This window comes from Malaclemys terrapin, chromosome 4 (assembly GCF_027887155.1).
Source record: "Malaclemys terrapin pileata isolate rMalTer1 chromosome 4, rMalTer1.hap1, whole genome shotgun sequence".
Taxonomy (NCBI): Eukaryota; Metazoa; Chordata; order Testudines; family Emydidae; genus Malaclemys; species Malaclemys terrapin.
Window position 1 is genome coordinate 36181257 of NC_071508.1, and position 15824 is coordinate 36197080.

Below are 15824 nucleotides of genomic sequence, written 5' to 3' on the forward strand. Positions count from 1 at the left end.
CGGCTCAGGCATAATGGTCGTTCCTCACTGACCGAAGCAGCAGTGGAGCTCGGCATCTTCTTGAGCGACTGAGCAGCCCTATTCAGGATTGCACTGCTCATCTCCGTAGAACGAGGAGGGGACTAGAAAAGGTGCCTTAAACATTGCCTGCTTCACCTTACCCTGGCCAGCATACCGCAGCTGGCGGGGATCCCACAAAAGCGGTCGTATAAAAACAAAACGTAGAGTGACACCGATCACTATTGGCACATGGAATGTGCACATGTTACTGGGCAACTTCACGGCCGATAGACCGGAGAGAAGAACAGCACTTGTCGCTAGAGAGCTCGCACGCTACAACATTGACACTGCAGCCCTTAGCGAAACTCGCCTTGCTAATGAAGGACAGCTGTCCCAGTCAGGCTGTGGCTATACATTCATTCACACAGGCAGTAATACCTCTGAGGCGAGGCGAATTGCTGAGGCTGGAAAAAAAGCGTGAGCTGCGCAAGTCCAGAGCTGCTTGTACATCATCGAGAGTGCCATTACATGTCCTGCCCGACATGTGACAGGACGTTCCAGGCCCGAAGAGGACTGATCAGTCATCTTCAGACGTACAGAGCCCGGTCATCGAAAGAATGAGTGGTTGAGGTCTTCATCGATAACGATGGACGAACATCACTCACATGCAATCTCCCACACCTGTACATAGCATTCCTCTGTTTCATTTTGATGTTTTTTGATGTACTTTAATGCTTTTATTCATTTTATTGATTAAATAATTGTAATTACAGTAATACATCAAGGTATAAAAGATCTACACATCTTCTCCTGAACACAGACCGCTCCAATGGATCCCACAACCCATACAGCGAGAAAGCCGTAGCAAGCGTTAACATCTCCAAAATCCTATCCGGGCAGGAAATGCACTGCTGTTTGCAATACTTCTATAGTATAGACACAGGGTGAGGGCTAGACAAAGTGACCACGGTTAGTCCTGCTCCATCTCTATTGTCTGGGTTTCCATCTCCAGCTGTTCACACTGGAAATGCAGGACCGGGGTAAGGTTAGCCCATCACCAAAAGAACCTTAATGTAAAGCAGTGCTCCTGCCAGTGCCTGGTGGGGATCACGCAGACAGACTACACCCCAGGCTGGGCATTGTCCCCAGGGTAAAGCAGGGCTGTAGTGGAAGGTGGAGGAGCCCCTGGACGAACAGGGTGAGGCATGGGACAATTCAGCTAAGAGTTGCAGGGCTGGGCACCAGAAGAATCGTGGGGCGGAACTTTGAGGTATGGCAGGGAGGGGTGGAACGAGCCCCGCTCTGGGTCAGTCCCAGTGCCAATGGCCCACTGCCTTTGAAGAGGCCACCGATGAAGGCCATTTGTCCTACTCCCCTGGGTCCCACAACCCAGCTCTGGCCAGAGAGAAACTTTGCCTTGGAATCTTAAAGCAAGTGACTTTGTTTCTAGGGCTGAAGTGGGTGGTGGCATGGGAGACGCTGTCAGCTCAGAGAAAAAACTGACCCTTGTGCTCTTTGGGGGATCGTACCTGAAATGGGGGTCAGGGGGAGGTGGAAGGGCTGAGTGTAAAGGACCAGGAAGGAAACAGGGTCCTGGGAGAGAGTCAGTGCTGGGACACCCCGTTGCTCATGAGACTCCACCTTCCGAGTAGTGCAGCCCCAGGTCTGTAACCCTTATGCTGGGGAGCGCTGCCAAGCAGTCTCCTGCTGCAGGCCCACGGCCCTGCCCAACATAAGGGCTGCAGAACAGGGCCCTCAGAAGGGGGGTTACTACTGTGTCCTGAGGAGCCTAAGGGATGGGACCTGTCGGAACCACAGGCTTCCCCCAAGGCTTTGGGGGCTAAAGGAGTCAGCTTCTGAAGTGGACACTGTGCCCTGTCACCAGTGATTAGTGGGAACCGGGCTAGCACTCTGGCTCTACGGTGCTAACCGCTAATTGGGGGCCTGAAAGGGGTGAGCCGTAGGGTGCTAGACCTTAGTCAGCCCTGCCCCTGCAGCACACATGGTAGCAGATGGGACAGAGTGAGTCCCAGCTCCAGGATGGTACCGCAGCCAGTGCTGCGAACGGGGCTCCATGCACCCTGCTGGTGCTAGGCTGGGGTCGGCAGCACACAAGCCCTCTCCGTATTTCGGTACCGGCCGGCAGATCCCAGCTCTGCTGAACGACGAAGCGTGGAGAGGGGCCTGCACCCGCTTGCAGAAGGAATGAGACCCCAGGCACCCAGGAGGAGCAGAGGCCAGCAGCAGGATGCAGGTGGCAGGATCCCTCTCGCACATCCAGGATCTGGGGCTGCTGAACGGGCTGCGGGACAGATTGGAATGATCCCGTTGAGTCTCTCAACTTGGGGGCCTCCCCGTGGCTGGCAAGGCCATGTCCTGAAGCACTGCCTGGCCACGCCCTGGTCAGCAGAAAGCCCTGTGCATCATGGAAACCCAGCGTGGGGCTGGACGGGAACAACGCCCCCTAGCCGTGGAAGCGGGCAGTTCACAAAGCCCCAGCTGAGACGCCGTCACCCCAGAGTCCTGGAAACTGGAGCACACACAGGCCAGGCCGCTCCCAGCTCTTCACAGCCAGGGAGAGGGGCTGGGGCCTGGGCCCGCCAGGGAGCCTGACAGTCCCCCTGGCTCCGGCCTTTCCAGTGCCTAGGTCGGGCCGTTCAGCAATCTTCTCCAGCTCCAGAGCTTCACTGTCAGGTCGCTGGGGAAGGAAGAGAGAGAGGAAGTGAGGCCGGGGGCTGCCCCCGCCCCAGCTGGGAGAGGCAGCACAGCGAGTACAATCAGCTACAGGCCACGCCCTGCCCCCAACTCCCCCGCCCCCAAATGCATCACGCTGCAGCCCAGGAGAGCAAGGCCGCTGTGCCCCAAGCGGGCGGGCACCGGCGCAAGGAGGGAGCAGATGCGCCCAGCTGCCCGCCAGCGGGATAATCCCCCAGAGCGCCAGTAACGGGGCACTCTACCAGAGCGCAGGCTCAGCCAGTGGCACCTCACTGGCAGTGGCCAGTGACGCAGTGGGGGATGGGGATGGGGCGGGGATCCCCCCAGCAGTGGCCCAGGAGGAGCAGTAGTCAGATGGGCAAACCCCATGCAGCCCTGAGCTGGCCGCTGGATCCAATCACCTGGGGGACTGGGGGGGGGGGGGGGGGCAAGAGGACAGTCTCCTCTTGCAAAGAGCTCTACATGGGGGGAAAATCCAAAAGAATCTCATACTGTTAAGAAGCAGCTGAGACCAGAGCGGAGAGAGAAGAGACAGAGAAAGAAAAGGAGAGAGAGCCAGAGGGGGTGAGAGCCAGAGAGAGGAGGAGGAGGGTCAAGGCAGGCTAGTGGCACGCCCCTTTATGGCAAGGACGCGGTGAGGAAGGCAGGGGGTGAGTCCAGGCACGTAAGTCCATAGCTTTACCTGGCAGTCACTGCGGCACAGAGAGAAACAGAGGGGGGAGGGGGGGGGAAGAGAAAGGAAAGGAGAAAAGGGACATGGTCGGAAAAGAGGAGATCAGAGACGGTGCCAGAGACATTGTGAACCCGGGGACCCCCTCTGGGGGCCAGGGCTGTGCACAGGGGCCGGGGAGCAGAAGGAGGGGGCGGTGGTGCTCTCATTAGAGATGCACAAGGCGCCGTCGAGGAGGAGCTGGTGCCCGGTTGGCAGGAAGTCCGTTCTCTGCACTGAGGGTGGCAGGGCCAGCAGCACCAGGTCTGGCTAGTCCCGGCACATCAAAGGAGCTGGCAAGAGCATCCCAAAAGCATGGCGGGGCAGGGCAGGACCAGCGCTTGGCATAACTGGATGGGGCAGAAGAGCCTCACTGTGGGGCGACCTAACAATGGCTGAGAGATGGAGGAGAGGAGAGGCTAGATGGGGAGGGGTTGGGGGCCCTGCAGCCGACTGCTGCCCCACACCAAACCTCCTGCAGCCCGGCTCCGGCGCTGTTCCCATCCCTCACTCCCAGTGCCATTCCAGGCCCTGCCACATGGGGGGAGCAACAGTGGGTTTGGAGAGCTCCTGCAGCTCTGCTGCACTGGGGGGAGTTTGGGGTCAGACCTCCCTCCCCCATGCCGCAGGGGCCTAGCCCTACCCACTGCCCTCACCTGGAAGCAGTGAATATGTGCTTGGAATTGGTGCAGATGGCATTGATGGGGCTGTCGTGGCCCTTGATCTCCCCAACGGGCGAGAAGTTCTCCATGTTCCAGACCTTCACCACACCCCCGCGGCAGGCGCTCAGCAGCATGGGGCGGCCGGGGACGAAGGCCAGGGCGCAGACCCAGTCCTTGTGCGCGTTGGGGATTTGCTGGCAGGCACAGAGACAGGGCAGAGCCAGTGAGCGCCCACGATCCACGCTGCCAGCCGGGGCCATCAAGACCCAAACTGCCCCCTGAGCTCCAGGGCAGGGTCAGGCCAGCAGCCAGAGCCAGATGCTGGGTTTGCAGCTGGCTGCTGGCTCTGTAATGGGCTGAGACAAACCCCCCACATCTGTACCGTGGCTGAGAGCTGGAATTTTTAAGCTCCGCTCGATTTCTCATCAAGCAGCAGCCGAGGATTTGAATTCAAGACAAGGGGACTCTGGTGAGCTACAGAAGCAGCTCAGCAGGAGAGAAGAGGGCTCCGCCCCAGGAGACAATTGCTCATTGGGATTGACCAGGGGATCTCCAAGCTCTAATCAATCCAAGCCGAGCTGGCAACCAGGATACGAGACACACAAGATGGGGGAGAGAATCTCTTTGATTGGACCAATTTCAGGGGGGGGGGAGGGGGGGAAGGGACAAGTCTGCAAACTCAGCTCTTCTTCCAGGGTGGGGCTTGAAAGCTTGTCCCTTCCACCCACAGGAGCTGGTCCAATAAAAGAGATTCCCCCTCACCCCCCATCTCTCTAATTATTTGTCTGCCATCAATCCTCAGCGCTCCAGTGGGAAGAAAAATGAGCATTAGCCTCATTTCATAGGGGAGAGACTGTGGGGGAGGGTCACACAGCCACAAATGGTGACTAGCTCTGGGCAGCTCCATTTTGGGGGACACCTCGACCACCCCATTTTCAGAGGGGCAGAGCCCCCACTGCTCCCCTTGACTCCCACAGTGCCCAGCTCCTCTGAACAACCCAGCCCCGGGCGGGCACATGGTAGGTTCTCCAAAACAGAGCCCCTCACCACTAAAAAAAAAAAAATATCACTGGAGGCCTCTGAAATGTTAGCCAAGTCTCATGGCAGAGCCAGACCTCCTGCCTCCCAGCACCGGCCTGCACGCCCCCTTCCGCTGCTGCTCTATCCCAGACCCACCGGAGGCCATCCCCGCACTGCAGCGCGTCACCACTGACCTGGAGAGCCAGGCACCGCGGCCTGTGGCGCCCGGAGACCAGACAGCCACACTCACCGGGGTCAGAAATAGGGACAACGCCGAGCGCTATCTACCCCCAGACCAACCTGTCCCCATTCCCCATAGGCCACTGAGCCCTTTAACCGCAGCAGGTGGGGCCCAGCCCTATAGAACTGGCTACCGTGCATTGCCCACGGCTGTAAACTGCCTTCGGGACCCACCCTGCCAGCCACTGTCGTTTGCAACCCCCGGGGCTCTTCCATTGCCTGGAGGCCCCATGTGCAACGTAGGGATGGGGTCTCTGTGTCTACTCTCTGATCCTCTGCCCCCAGGATGGCGGGAGCACGCTCCAGACTGGACAGCGACTCTCCAGCAGGTTCTAAGTCCTCGCTCCAGACCCTGGCACTGGCCCTCGAAACAGCACGCTGCGGATCTAGCCCATCTCTCTGCCCCCCGCCCAGCAGCAGGGCCTTCCTGCTCGTCCCCCTCCGTACCTGGAGGAGCTCCTGCTGCTGCAGGTCCCACTTCTTGATCCCGTTGTCCCCGGAGCCGCTGAAGAGCACGTCGCCCTGGATGGCCAGACACTCGATGCCGTCGTAGTGCGGGGGCTCGAAGTTATGGGTGGGGCCGACGTTCCCCACCACGCTGTCCGCAATCTCAAACATCTGCAAGGCAACAGCCCGGAGGGCAGCTGCTGTGAACCCCGGTGGCAAAGGAGACCAGTCGCTCTCAGGTCATTAGGCCAGCAACAGCCCTTTCAGCAAGGTAGGGGGATGGCGAGAGCGTCCGACCACACAGCTACCACTGGGATGCTGAGCCACGGCCCAGTGAAATGAGACAGGGATGGATTGGCAGCGGCAGGGTTCTGCCTGCTTACGCCACGCTGGGATCCTTGGGCAGAGGCCATGTGGGGACACGATGGCTCAGCACTAGGGCTGAGATACAGGTCGCAGGTTCGAACCTCGCTCAGCTGGGACTGGAAATCTCCACCTCCTCCAATGGTTTGGTGGCCAACGTGCGGACGCAGCTCAGCGTCCGGCTGGCAGGGGCCACGTTGCAAAGACAAAATAGCCTCCTTGGCAGCAGGTTCAGCAGAGGCCACAGAGGGCAGGAGGAGGTGGGTTCCACTTTCCACGCGTGAGGCATCAGGAGGAAGCGGGGGGTGCGGAGGGGAGGCCTGGGCCGGGCACCTGGAATTCTGGTCTCCACGGCTGCCGAGCTGCCCAGCACTTTGAGACATGGCAGCTCCTCCATCATTTCCCAGATCTGGGTTCCAGGACGCTCTTAGGGGCAGTGCACAGACCCTGCTCCCCGTGACCCACAGACACACCTGGCAGGTGTGGGGACAGGAACGCTGGCCAGCTGCAAAGCCACCAGGTCCTTCAGGCCACGAGCGCTGGGGGGCTCATGGCATTTCTCAGACCCTAGTGGCATTTGCAAATGTGCTCAGTACTGGCCTCCCTCTGCGCCCGCTGAGATCAACAGAACGGCTCCTTCCCGCCCCCCATAGGAGCGGAGTTAGGCCGACGCTGGGCGCTCTGGACAAAACCACCCAGCATGTCCCCTCCTCGCCAGGCCTTTGGTGGGCAGCGAGCCCCTGTAGCTGGCACCTCCGGGAGAGCGGCTATGCATGGGGGTGGGGAGGGCTGGCACAAGCAGCGGTTCCTGGGCTCAAAGGCCCCTTGTGCTGCCTGTGAGCGGGAGGGAGGGAGGGTCCCAGGGTACCTTGACGTAGTGATCCTTGGAGCCGGTGACGACCAGGTCATGGTTGCTCGCAGTCTGGTTCACAGTGAGACACATCACAGGCCCGATGTGGCCGGTCAGCTTCCCGATAGGCTGCAACCTACAAGCAGGAGCCCGGGGCGTCAGGGTCTGGGGTGCGCTCAGCAGGAGGCGCTCGTTCCTGCAGGCCCTTCGCTGGCCCAGTCTCCAAGGCTCCCAGCAGGGACCCTCCCAGCCCCAGGCCTCTCTCCACCATCCCAAGCAGAAGTGGGGACCTCGGGCTCCGAGGCGCAGAGCACGGAGCAATCTCGGGGATACCACATCCCTCAGCACCATGGGCCGTGACTGTGGCCTTGGGCTAGGGGCAGGGAGCTGGGCTCAGATGCGGTGTCAGGGGGTGACCGGCTTGTCCACCAATCTCCTAAGGCAGGGGCGGGGAAAGCTACGGCCTGCAGGCTGGATCCAGCCCCTTAGTTAATTTCATCTGGCCCGTGGCGCCCTCTCCCACCACCCACTGCAGGGGAAGCCCCAAGCCTCCACGCCCTCCTGGCAGGTAAGTGGCCCGTGATTGATTTTTCCTGTGGGTCAATGGCCAGTGACAGAGAAAAGGTTCCCCACCCCTGCCCTAAGGGCTGCAGCTGGGAGAGGAGCACTGGGTCCTACTTTCAGCCCCCCTTGGGCGTGATCAGCAGCTGCTGGGGCTGATTCATAGATTCTAGGACTGGAAGGGACCTCGAGAGGTCATCGAGTCCAGTCCCCTGCCCGCATGGCAGGACCAAATACTGTCTAGACCATCCCTGATAGACATTTATCTAACCTACTCTTAAATATCTCCAGAGATGGAGATTCCACAACCTCCCTAGGCAATTTATTCCAGTGTTTAACCACCCTGACAGTTAGGAACTTTTTCCTAATGTCCAACCTAGACCTCCCTTGCTGCAGTTTAAACCCATTGCTTCTGGTTCTATCCTTAGAGGCTAAGGTGAACAAGTTTTCTCCCTCCTCCTTATGACACCCTTTTAAATACCTGAAAACTGCTATCATGTCCCCTCTCAGTCTTCTCTTTTCCAAACTAAACAATCCCAATTCTTTCAGCCTTCCTTCATAGGTCATGTTCTCAAGACCTTTAATCATTCTTGTTGCTCTTCTCTGGACCCTTTCCAATTTCTCCACATCTTTTTTAAAATGCGGTGCCCAGAACTGGACACAATACTCCAGCTGAGGCCTAACAAGAGCAGAGTAGAGCGGAAGAATGACTTCTCGTGTCTTGCTCACAACACACCTGTTAATACATCCCAGAATCATGTTTGCTTTTTTTGCAACAGCATCACACAGTAGACTCATATTTAGCTTGTGGTCCACTATAACCCCTAGATTCCTTTCTGCCGTACTCCTTCCTAGACAGTCTCTTCCCATTCTGTATGTGTGAAACTGATTTTTCCTTCCTAAGTGGAGCACTTTGCATTTGTCTTTGTTAAACTTCATCCTGTTTACCTCAGCCCATTTCTCCAATTTGTCCAGATCATTCTGATGTAGTGCAAAGCCCAAGACAAACAAGCTAAGCTGCTCCACGCTGGGGTTTGTGCCAGTGCAGCTTCCTCCGGTGCCAGTCCAAATCCGCCCCTGCCTCAATAACACAGCTTCCAGCCGGGAGGGAGCGGGCCCCCGCTCAGCCCAGAACGACTGCTCCCTCTGCCTACGCAGCACCGTCTGCCTCCCCACAAGAGCTGCCCCTGCCTGGGGGCCCGAGTTAGCCCCGCCCAGACCTGTTGAGCTCCCAGATGTGGACAATGTTCCCGGCGGCAGCGTAGAGCATGGTGCCGGTGGGGTTGAGTGCCATCTGGTTGCTCTGGTGCTCCCCCTGCACGCTGGCGATGGTGCGGGTGGTCGTCCCAGCACAGGCGTCCCCAGAGATCACCTGACCTGAAGAGCTAAGCCAAAGAGACAAACAGGTGAGCCTCAAGGCAGAGACCCTCGGGGGAGGGAGGGGGCAATTTACACAATGTGGAATGGAAGATCTAGCCCATTGTGGACTGATTAGAAGGCTGGACAGCGTCTGTCCCCAGCCATCTATAGGGGGAAGCAACGCCACTTCCTGGCCATATGCAGTGCCAGTGGTGCCAGGATGAGACCCCCCCGCTCAGCCCCACGTCCCCTCAAGCCGGGAGCAACGGCACAGCAAGGGTGACCCAGGCAGCAGCTTTCGGCACCCAAGGGAGGTGCCTTGCCGCGCAGCCAGCCAGACCCGTACCAGCAGGCATGCCAGCTCCACGCCCAGGGCGGAGCGACACAAACCCCACCCCTGGCCTGGAGTTGATGTTGACAGGCAGCCCAGGCATGTTCCCGCCCAGGGCTGGCGCTTCCATTTAGGCGACCGCACCAGGATTTGGGGGGAGGGGGGCGCGGGGGGGAGGGGCGGCAATTCGGCGGTGGGGGGTCCTTCCGCGCTCCGGGTGTTCGGCGGCAATTCTGCAGCGGGTCCTTCACTTGCTCCAGGACCCGCCGCCGAAGTGACCCGAAGACCGGGAGCGTGGAAGGACCCCCCCACCGCTGAATTGCCGCCCCCGACCGGGAGCACGGAAGGACCCCCCCACCGCTGAATTGCCGACGACGACCGGGAGCACAGAAGGACCCCCCCACCGCTGAATTGCCGACGACGACCGGGAGCACAGAAGGACCCCCCCACCGCTGAATTGCCGACGACGACCGGGAGCACAGAAGGACCCCCCCACCGCTGAATTGCCGACGACGACCGGGAGCACAGAAGAACCCCCCCACCGCTGAATTGCCGCCACCGACCGGGAGCACAGAAGGACTCCCATCTAGGGCGCCAAAAACCCTGGCGCCGCTCCTGTTCCCGCCAGTCAGATTGGGGAAGCCTAAAAGAGAAGTCTCAGTCTGTGGCTGGGCACCAGAGAGAGGGGCTGTTTCGCTGGGGTCTGGAAACGGCGCTGGCAGCTGCAGATGGGTCATTACCCATCCCTGATCAAAGCAACTGTAGGGTGCACGGTGCCCCCTGAAACAGACGAGAGGAGCAACTTCCCTGAGAGCAGAGCACCAAGCCACGGAGCTTCCACGAGCCAGGCCAGGCTAGAACGACCAGCATTGCAGCATTCCTAGACTCAGCCCTGCAGACCAGCCCGGCCACTTGGCCTTTGCAATGCTGCCCTGAGTGCAGAATGCTGGCAGGGCGGTGCGTCGAGCTTGGCCAGGCCCACAGGGCAGCCTCGGTGCGTCAGGTACTTACGTGAGGGTGCGGATGCATTTGGCCGAATCCCGGATATCCCACACCTTGATGTAGGAGGTGGAGACAGTGAAGACCAACCCTGAGTGGCTGCAGTACTTGATGGACACCACATTATTGGGGTGGCCCTTTAGCGAGGCGATATCCTGGCCCGTCACCAGGTTCCACATTTTGCAGCTCCGGTCTGCGGGAGGAGGCAGGAGCACATGACACTGCGGGACCCTTCCTGTCCTCAGCAAAGGATCCCCATGGCTTCCTCCCTCCCTCTCTCCCCCGCCTCCCCCTGCTCCCACGAGTGCCCCAGGGGAGCTCAGTCCCTGTGGCCCATCCAGCCTCTGGCACCTCTGCCAGACCTGCCAACGGGGCGAGGGTCTATTAGTGCCAGGTGCGAGGTGAACATCCAGCCACTAGGAACCGGGCAGAGGCCCCAACAATTCGCTTCAGGGATGTCACCACACAGCTGTTCAGCCTAATGACTCGTGCAGCATTGCTGCCCTCTGCTGGGGGGACCCAGAACTGCACCGGCCCGTTGTGGCTTTCAGGCAGGCTGGTGCCGTCTGAGCAAGAGGCTCCTGTCCTGTCCCCGCAGTTTGGGGTGGCTCAGCCCCTCCCCTGGGTAACAGGCTCACTCCCCAATGATCACACCCAGAGCTCAGCAGCCGGCCCGCCCCTGAGGCGCGCACCTTTGGATCCGGAGAAGAGCAGCTCGTTGGTGGCGTCCACGCGGAGAACGGGCTTGGAGTGTCCTTCCTCCACGGAGATGCACTGCAGCGGGGCTGTCCGGGCGCTCCTGGCACCGCCCACGGGGTTAATGAGGCCCTTTCCGTGGGAGAGAGAGAGCAAGGGCATCAGCAGGAGGGCCCTGGCTGGGTGACCCAGGACGAAGCCAGATCCCGCCCCACGAGGCTGCCAGGGCCTGCTAGTGGGGCTCCGGAGCAAAGCAAACCACAGACAGAAGCTGCCGGGCAGCCTGCTCCCGAGACAGGCCCCCCAGGGGCAGGTCACACCCTGGTTCCCTGGTTCTTGTCACGCAGAGAGAAAGCAGAAGACCAGAAGTTCAAAGTGCAGGCAATGCAGTGCTTATTGGGGTTAGTTCCAAGCAAGAATATCCATAGTTCTAGCCACTAGCAGAGCACGATTCCCAGTGTTCTGTTCCCAGCTCTGATGCCACACAGCATTTTCCCGTGTCCCCATTCCCACCTCCTCTTTCTTAGCAAGCCCAAACATACTCGCAGTACATGCCCCTAGTCCCACTCCTTACAATTTATGGTCATGTTCCATTTTGGAGGGTCGTGAGTCTGGGATCTTCATCCCACCTCTTCTGTATCCCATGGGAGGGGTAAGGAGTGAGGTCGTGTTCTGGCCAGGCTTTTCTTTGGCTTTTAGTGTTTCTTATGCCTGCCCCACATTCCCCCTTGCCCCTCCTAACTGGTTGCTTGACCTTGGCTTGAGAGAGGAGCCAGGCAGCCTTCCAGTGTATGCTCATCTTTTATACTCCCACCATAGCCTGTAACACTTTTAACTCCATCTCTTATCACCCCATCTCTTGTGGGCAGATGTAACACACTGTGTCTTTGTTCTTTGTTCACACATATTAGTAAAGGATATAAGAGTATCAAAAGGTCAAACCCAAAATTCTCTCTCAGGCTAAGAAACAGGCCTATAAACTAATACCACAAACCTCCCATTCCCCATTCTTATTGCTGCTCCAAGGCTCCTGCAGTTCTTCTTCCCATGGGTGCCCACAGCAGCCACTTTCCCAGGATGTGGCTTGCTCCTTTTTCTGCTTTACAAGTGCTCCCTCTCCTCTCATAACACACATTCTCCAGGCCAGTGCTGTCTGTGCTCCAGGCCCTCTAGGCTCAAGCCCTCCATGGGTTCCCATAAACACTCAGGCTTACGCAGCCCCCTTACAAGAGGGTGTGTGAAATCCTTCAACACACAACTTCCAAAAGCCTTAACACTTTCTGTTAAGGATTCCACTAGTCCTTCTCCTCCTAGATTCCAGGGGGCACAGAGGTTCCTGCAGTCCCTTTCAAGGCAGGGGGTTCCCAAAGTCCTACACACCGTGGTTACAGGGGTCCACTGAGTGCTGACATAAAGAACAAAGTTCTTCAACCCTTGGTTGCATCTCTAATTGGTGCCTAAGCCCTCCCTCTGCTCCAGGCTCCATGGGACCATGTGTTATGGAGCAAGTGCCCACCCTCAAAGTTCAAACTATTCTGCTTTACGGGGCCCAGGGCTACTTCAAACTTCTCCCACAGGCCTCCTGCTAGGCCTCCTCAGACAGAGTCAGCTAATCACAGCTCCTCATTAGCTACAGTCCCAGCTTCCTCTAGTCCACCTTGCCACTGCTTCACCTGGCTTCCCCCCTGCACCCACAGAGCTGTTTTATATCCCGCTTCCACCTTCCCAGCAGGCCTTGCTTCCTTGGAATCACATACTCCCTCTGGTTATAGGGCCCTGAGAACACCTGGCAAACAGGGACTGCAACCTCACAACAATAGCACTGGCCAGACCAGGCAGAGGCAGCTTAGGCATTTTTACCCTTAAATAGAATTCTGCACAGAGCTACAAACCAACCCACATTTCAACCACCAGCACAACGTCAGGATTAAAATGAGAAAGAAGGAAATGGTGCAATAGGGACAGTAACACAGTTAAGAAAACTGGTGAGAAAACCCAGCCACACACACATTCAGAGATTTTAAATCCAGAAGGGACCATTACATTGTTTTTTCTGACCTCGTGTATAACACAAGCCATTGAATTTCACCCAGTCTCCACTCTACTGAGACCAATAACTTGCATTTGATTAACTTAGATCTTCCAGAATGGCAGCATCTTGAAGACCGTAGGAGATGAAGAATTCATCACTTCCCTGGGTAGTTTGTTCCAGTGGCTAATCATTGTCGCTATTACCAATTTGTGCTTTAGGTAAAATTTGAATTTCTCTGGCTTTAACTTTCAGCCACTGGTTCTTGTCATGCCTGTCACTGCTAAATTAAAGAGACATTTAGTAACTGCTATTTTCTCTACCATGAAGGTATTTTACACCAATGATCAAGTCACCTCGATCTTTTTGATAAATTAAACAGGTTGAGCTTCTTAAGTTTCACTGTAAGGCATTTTCTCCAGCTCTCAAACAGTTTTGTGTCTCTTCTCTGTAACATCTCTAATTTTTCAACATTTTTAAAATACTGATGCCAGAACTGGACTATAAGAACTGGACTCAGTATTGCAATATTATTCTCACCAATCCCCTGTACAGTGATCAAATCACCTCACCAGGTCAGGGATCAGAGCCCGGTAGCTTTATTTGTGTGAGAAACATGGTTGTACCATTGGCTTCAATATGTGATAGTGAAGCCAGCAGCATGTGACCCCACATCTTTACTGACCACACCCTGATTAATGAACATCAGAGCAGGACAGAATGATACAGAACACTCCATGCTACTCCAGGCCCTGTACAGCCCAACAAATACCTAACTCTTCCCTGATTCCGTTTCTGTAACTATTCACCAAAGAGTTTGGACAAACAATTTTCAGACTCTGAGTGATTCACACATGCTTTGCAGTGTTATTTTCAGCGCCATTGGCACCTAGATGACACAGCACTGTTTCTGCTCCATGAATGGATATTTGACATTTCTAAACAGTAGAGAGCTCACACAGTGAATAATGAACTTCTGCACAGACGTTCAGGTGAATAATTATCTGTCCAGACATTTGTGAAGTTTCCAGTTTCTTCAGGTGGAAAAGAGACAAAATCACTAATCTGACCCATGTCTGAATGTTTACAGATAATGACTAATAAAGGCTCCATAAATAGCATTTTATATCACTGGTATGCCCCTTAGTTGGGCTATAGACTGTAACTCACCTGTACATATATTTTTACCTTCTTTAACCTCTTAATAACTCTCATTTCTTTTTCTGGGGGTATGGCTACACAGGAATGTAAGCCTAGGATTAAGAACAAAGAGTACTTGTGGCACCTTAGAGACTAACACATTTATTTGGGCATAAGCTTTTGTGGGCTAAAATCCACTTCATTGGATGCATGCAGTGGAAAATACAGGAGGGAGATATATATACACACAGAGAACATGAAAAAATGGGTGTTGCCATACCAACTATAACGAGACTACTCAGTTAAGGTGGGCTATTATCAGCAGGAGAAAAAAAAACTTTTGTAGTGATAATCAGGATTTCCCATTTCCAACAGTTGACAAGAAGGTGTGAGTAACAGTAGGGGGAAAAATAAGCAGGGGAAATAGTTTTATTTTGTGTAATGACCCATCCACTCCCAGTCTTTTAAAAAAATCCATTACAATCTACATACCACACAGACTATGCTGACAGATTGTGCCACACACACTTAAAAAGAAACTGTGGAACCACCTGATGAACATCCTATACAGCAAACAGGGAAAGATTACGAATGAGCTCTCAAAACTGGATACTCTCATAAAAAAACAACCTTCCACACAAACTTCCTCGTGGCTGGACTTACAAAAATTAGACAAGCCATTTGCAACACACACTTTCCTTCTCTACAAAAGAAAAAGGACACTAAACTATCTAAACTACTACATGCCACAAGGGGCCACAACAGCAGTTCCCTTAACCCACACAACAATATTGTTAATCTATCCAGCTGTACTCTTAGCCCAACAAAAGAATCTGTCCTATCTCGGGGTCTCTCCTTCTGCCCCACCACCCCCACGAACATTAAACAGTTCTGTTGTGACCTAGACTCCTACTTTCGACATCTCCGACTCAAGGAATATTTCCAACACACCTCTGAACAGCATACTAACCCACAGAGACCTTCCGACCAACACTACAAAAAGAAGGATTCTGCGTGGACTCCTCCTGAAGGTCGAAACAACAGACTGGACTTCTATACAGAGGCTTCTGCCGAGGTGCACGGGCTGAAATTGCGGAAAAGCAGCATCACTTGCCCCATAACCTCAGCCGTGCAAAACACAATGCCATCCACAGCCTCAGGAAAAACTCTGACATCATAATCAAAAAGGCTGACAAAGGAGGTGTTGTTGTCAGCATGAATAGGTCAGAAAATGAACGAGAGGCTGGTAGGCAGCTCCCTAACACCACATTCTACAGGCCATTACCCTCTGATCCCACTGAGAGTTACCAAAAGAAACTACACCATCTGCTGAAGAAACTCCCTGAGAAAGCACAAGAACAAATCTGCACAGACACACCCTGTCATAGGTTTCACCTCCACTCTGAACTTTAGGGTACAGGTGTGGGGACCTGCATAAGAACCCCTAAGCTTAATTACCAGCTTAGATCAGTATGCTGCCACCACCAAATCGTTTAAACAACAGTTTATGAGTCATTTGGGAACTCTGTCTTCCCCCCCAAAATATCTCCCTCTCAAGTACTATAACCCTTCCCTGGGTAGCCTTGAGAGACTTCTCTACCAATTTACTGGTGAACACCAATCCAAACCCCTTGGATCTTAAAACAAGGAAAATCAATCAGGTTTTAAAGAAAAGACTTTTAATTAAAGAAAAAGGGTGAAAG

General features: G+C 55.4%; 1 protein-coding gene across 1 annotated transcript; it reads right to left on the reverse strand.

The window, feature by feature from the left end:
* Positions 1–944: 944 nt before the first annotated feature.
* LOC128836350 (kinesin-like protein KIF21B) lies at positions 945–14213 on the reverse strand. Its single transcript, XM_054026559.1, has 8 exons — positions 14152–14213; positions 10949–11084; positions 10269–10449; positions 8788–8952; positions 7025–7142; positions 5794–5964; positions 4081–4280; positions 945–2698 (listed from the first exon to the last, which is right to left on the reverse strand). The coding sequence occupies exons 1-8, from the start codon at positions 14194–14196 to the stop codon at positions 2644–2646; spliced, it is 1071 nt and encodes a 356-aa protein (XP_053882534.1). The 5' UTR covers positions 14197–14213; the 3' UTR covers positions 945–2643.
* Between the last annotated feature and the right edge of the window lie 1611 nt (positions 14214–15824).

Bases quoted from the DNA above. Each gene is read 5' to 3' on its own strand.
- LOC128836350 (XM_054026559.1), bottom strand. From the start codon at position 14,196: ATGAGAGTTATTAAGAGGTTAAAGAAGGTAAAAATATATGTACAG. The intron at 5,965-7,024 runs GTACCCTGGGAC...GTTGCCTTGCAG, and splicing joins CCAAGGATCACTACGTCAAG to ATGTTTGAGATTGCGGACAG. The intron at 4,281-5,793 runs GTACGGAGGGGG...TGTGCCTGCCAG, and splicing joins AGCAGCAGGAGCTCCTCCAG to CAAATCCCCAACGCGCACAA.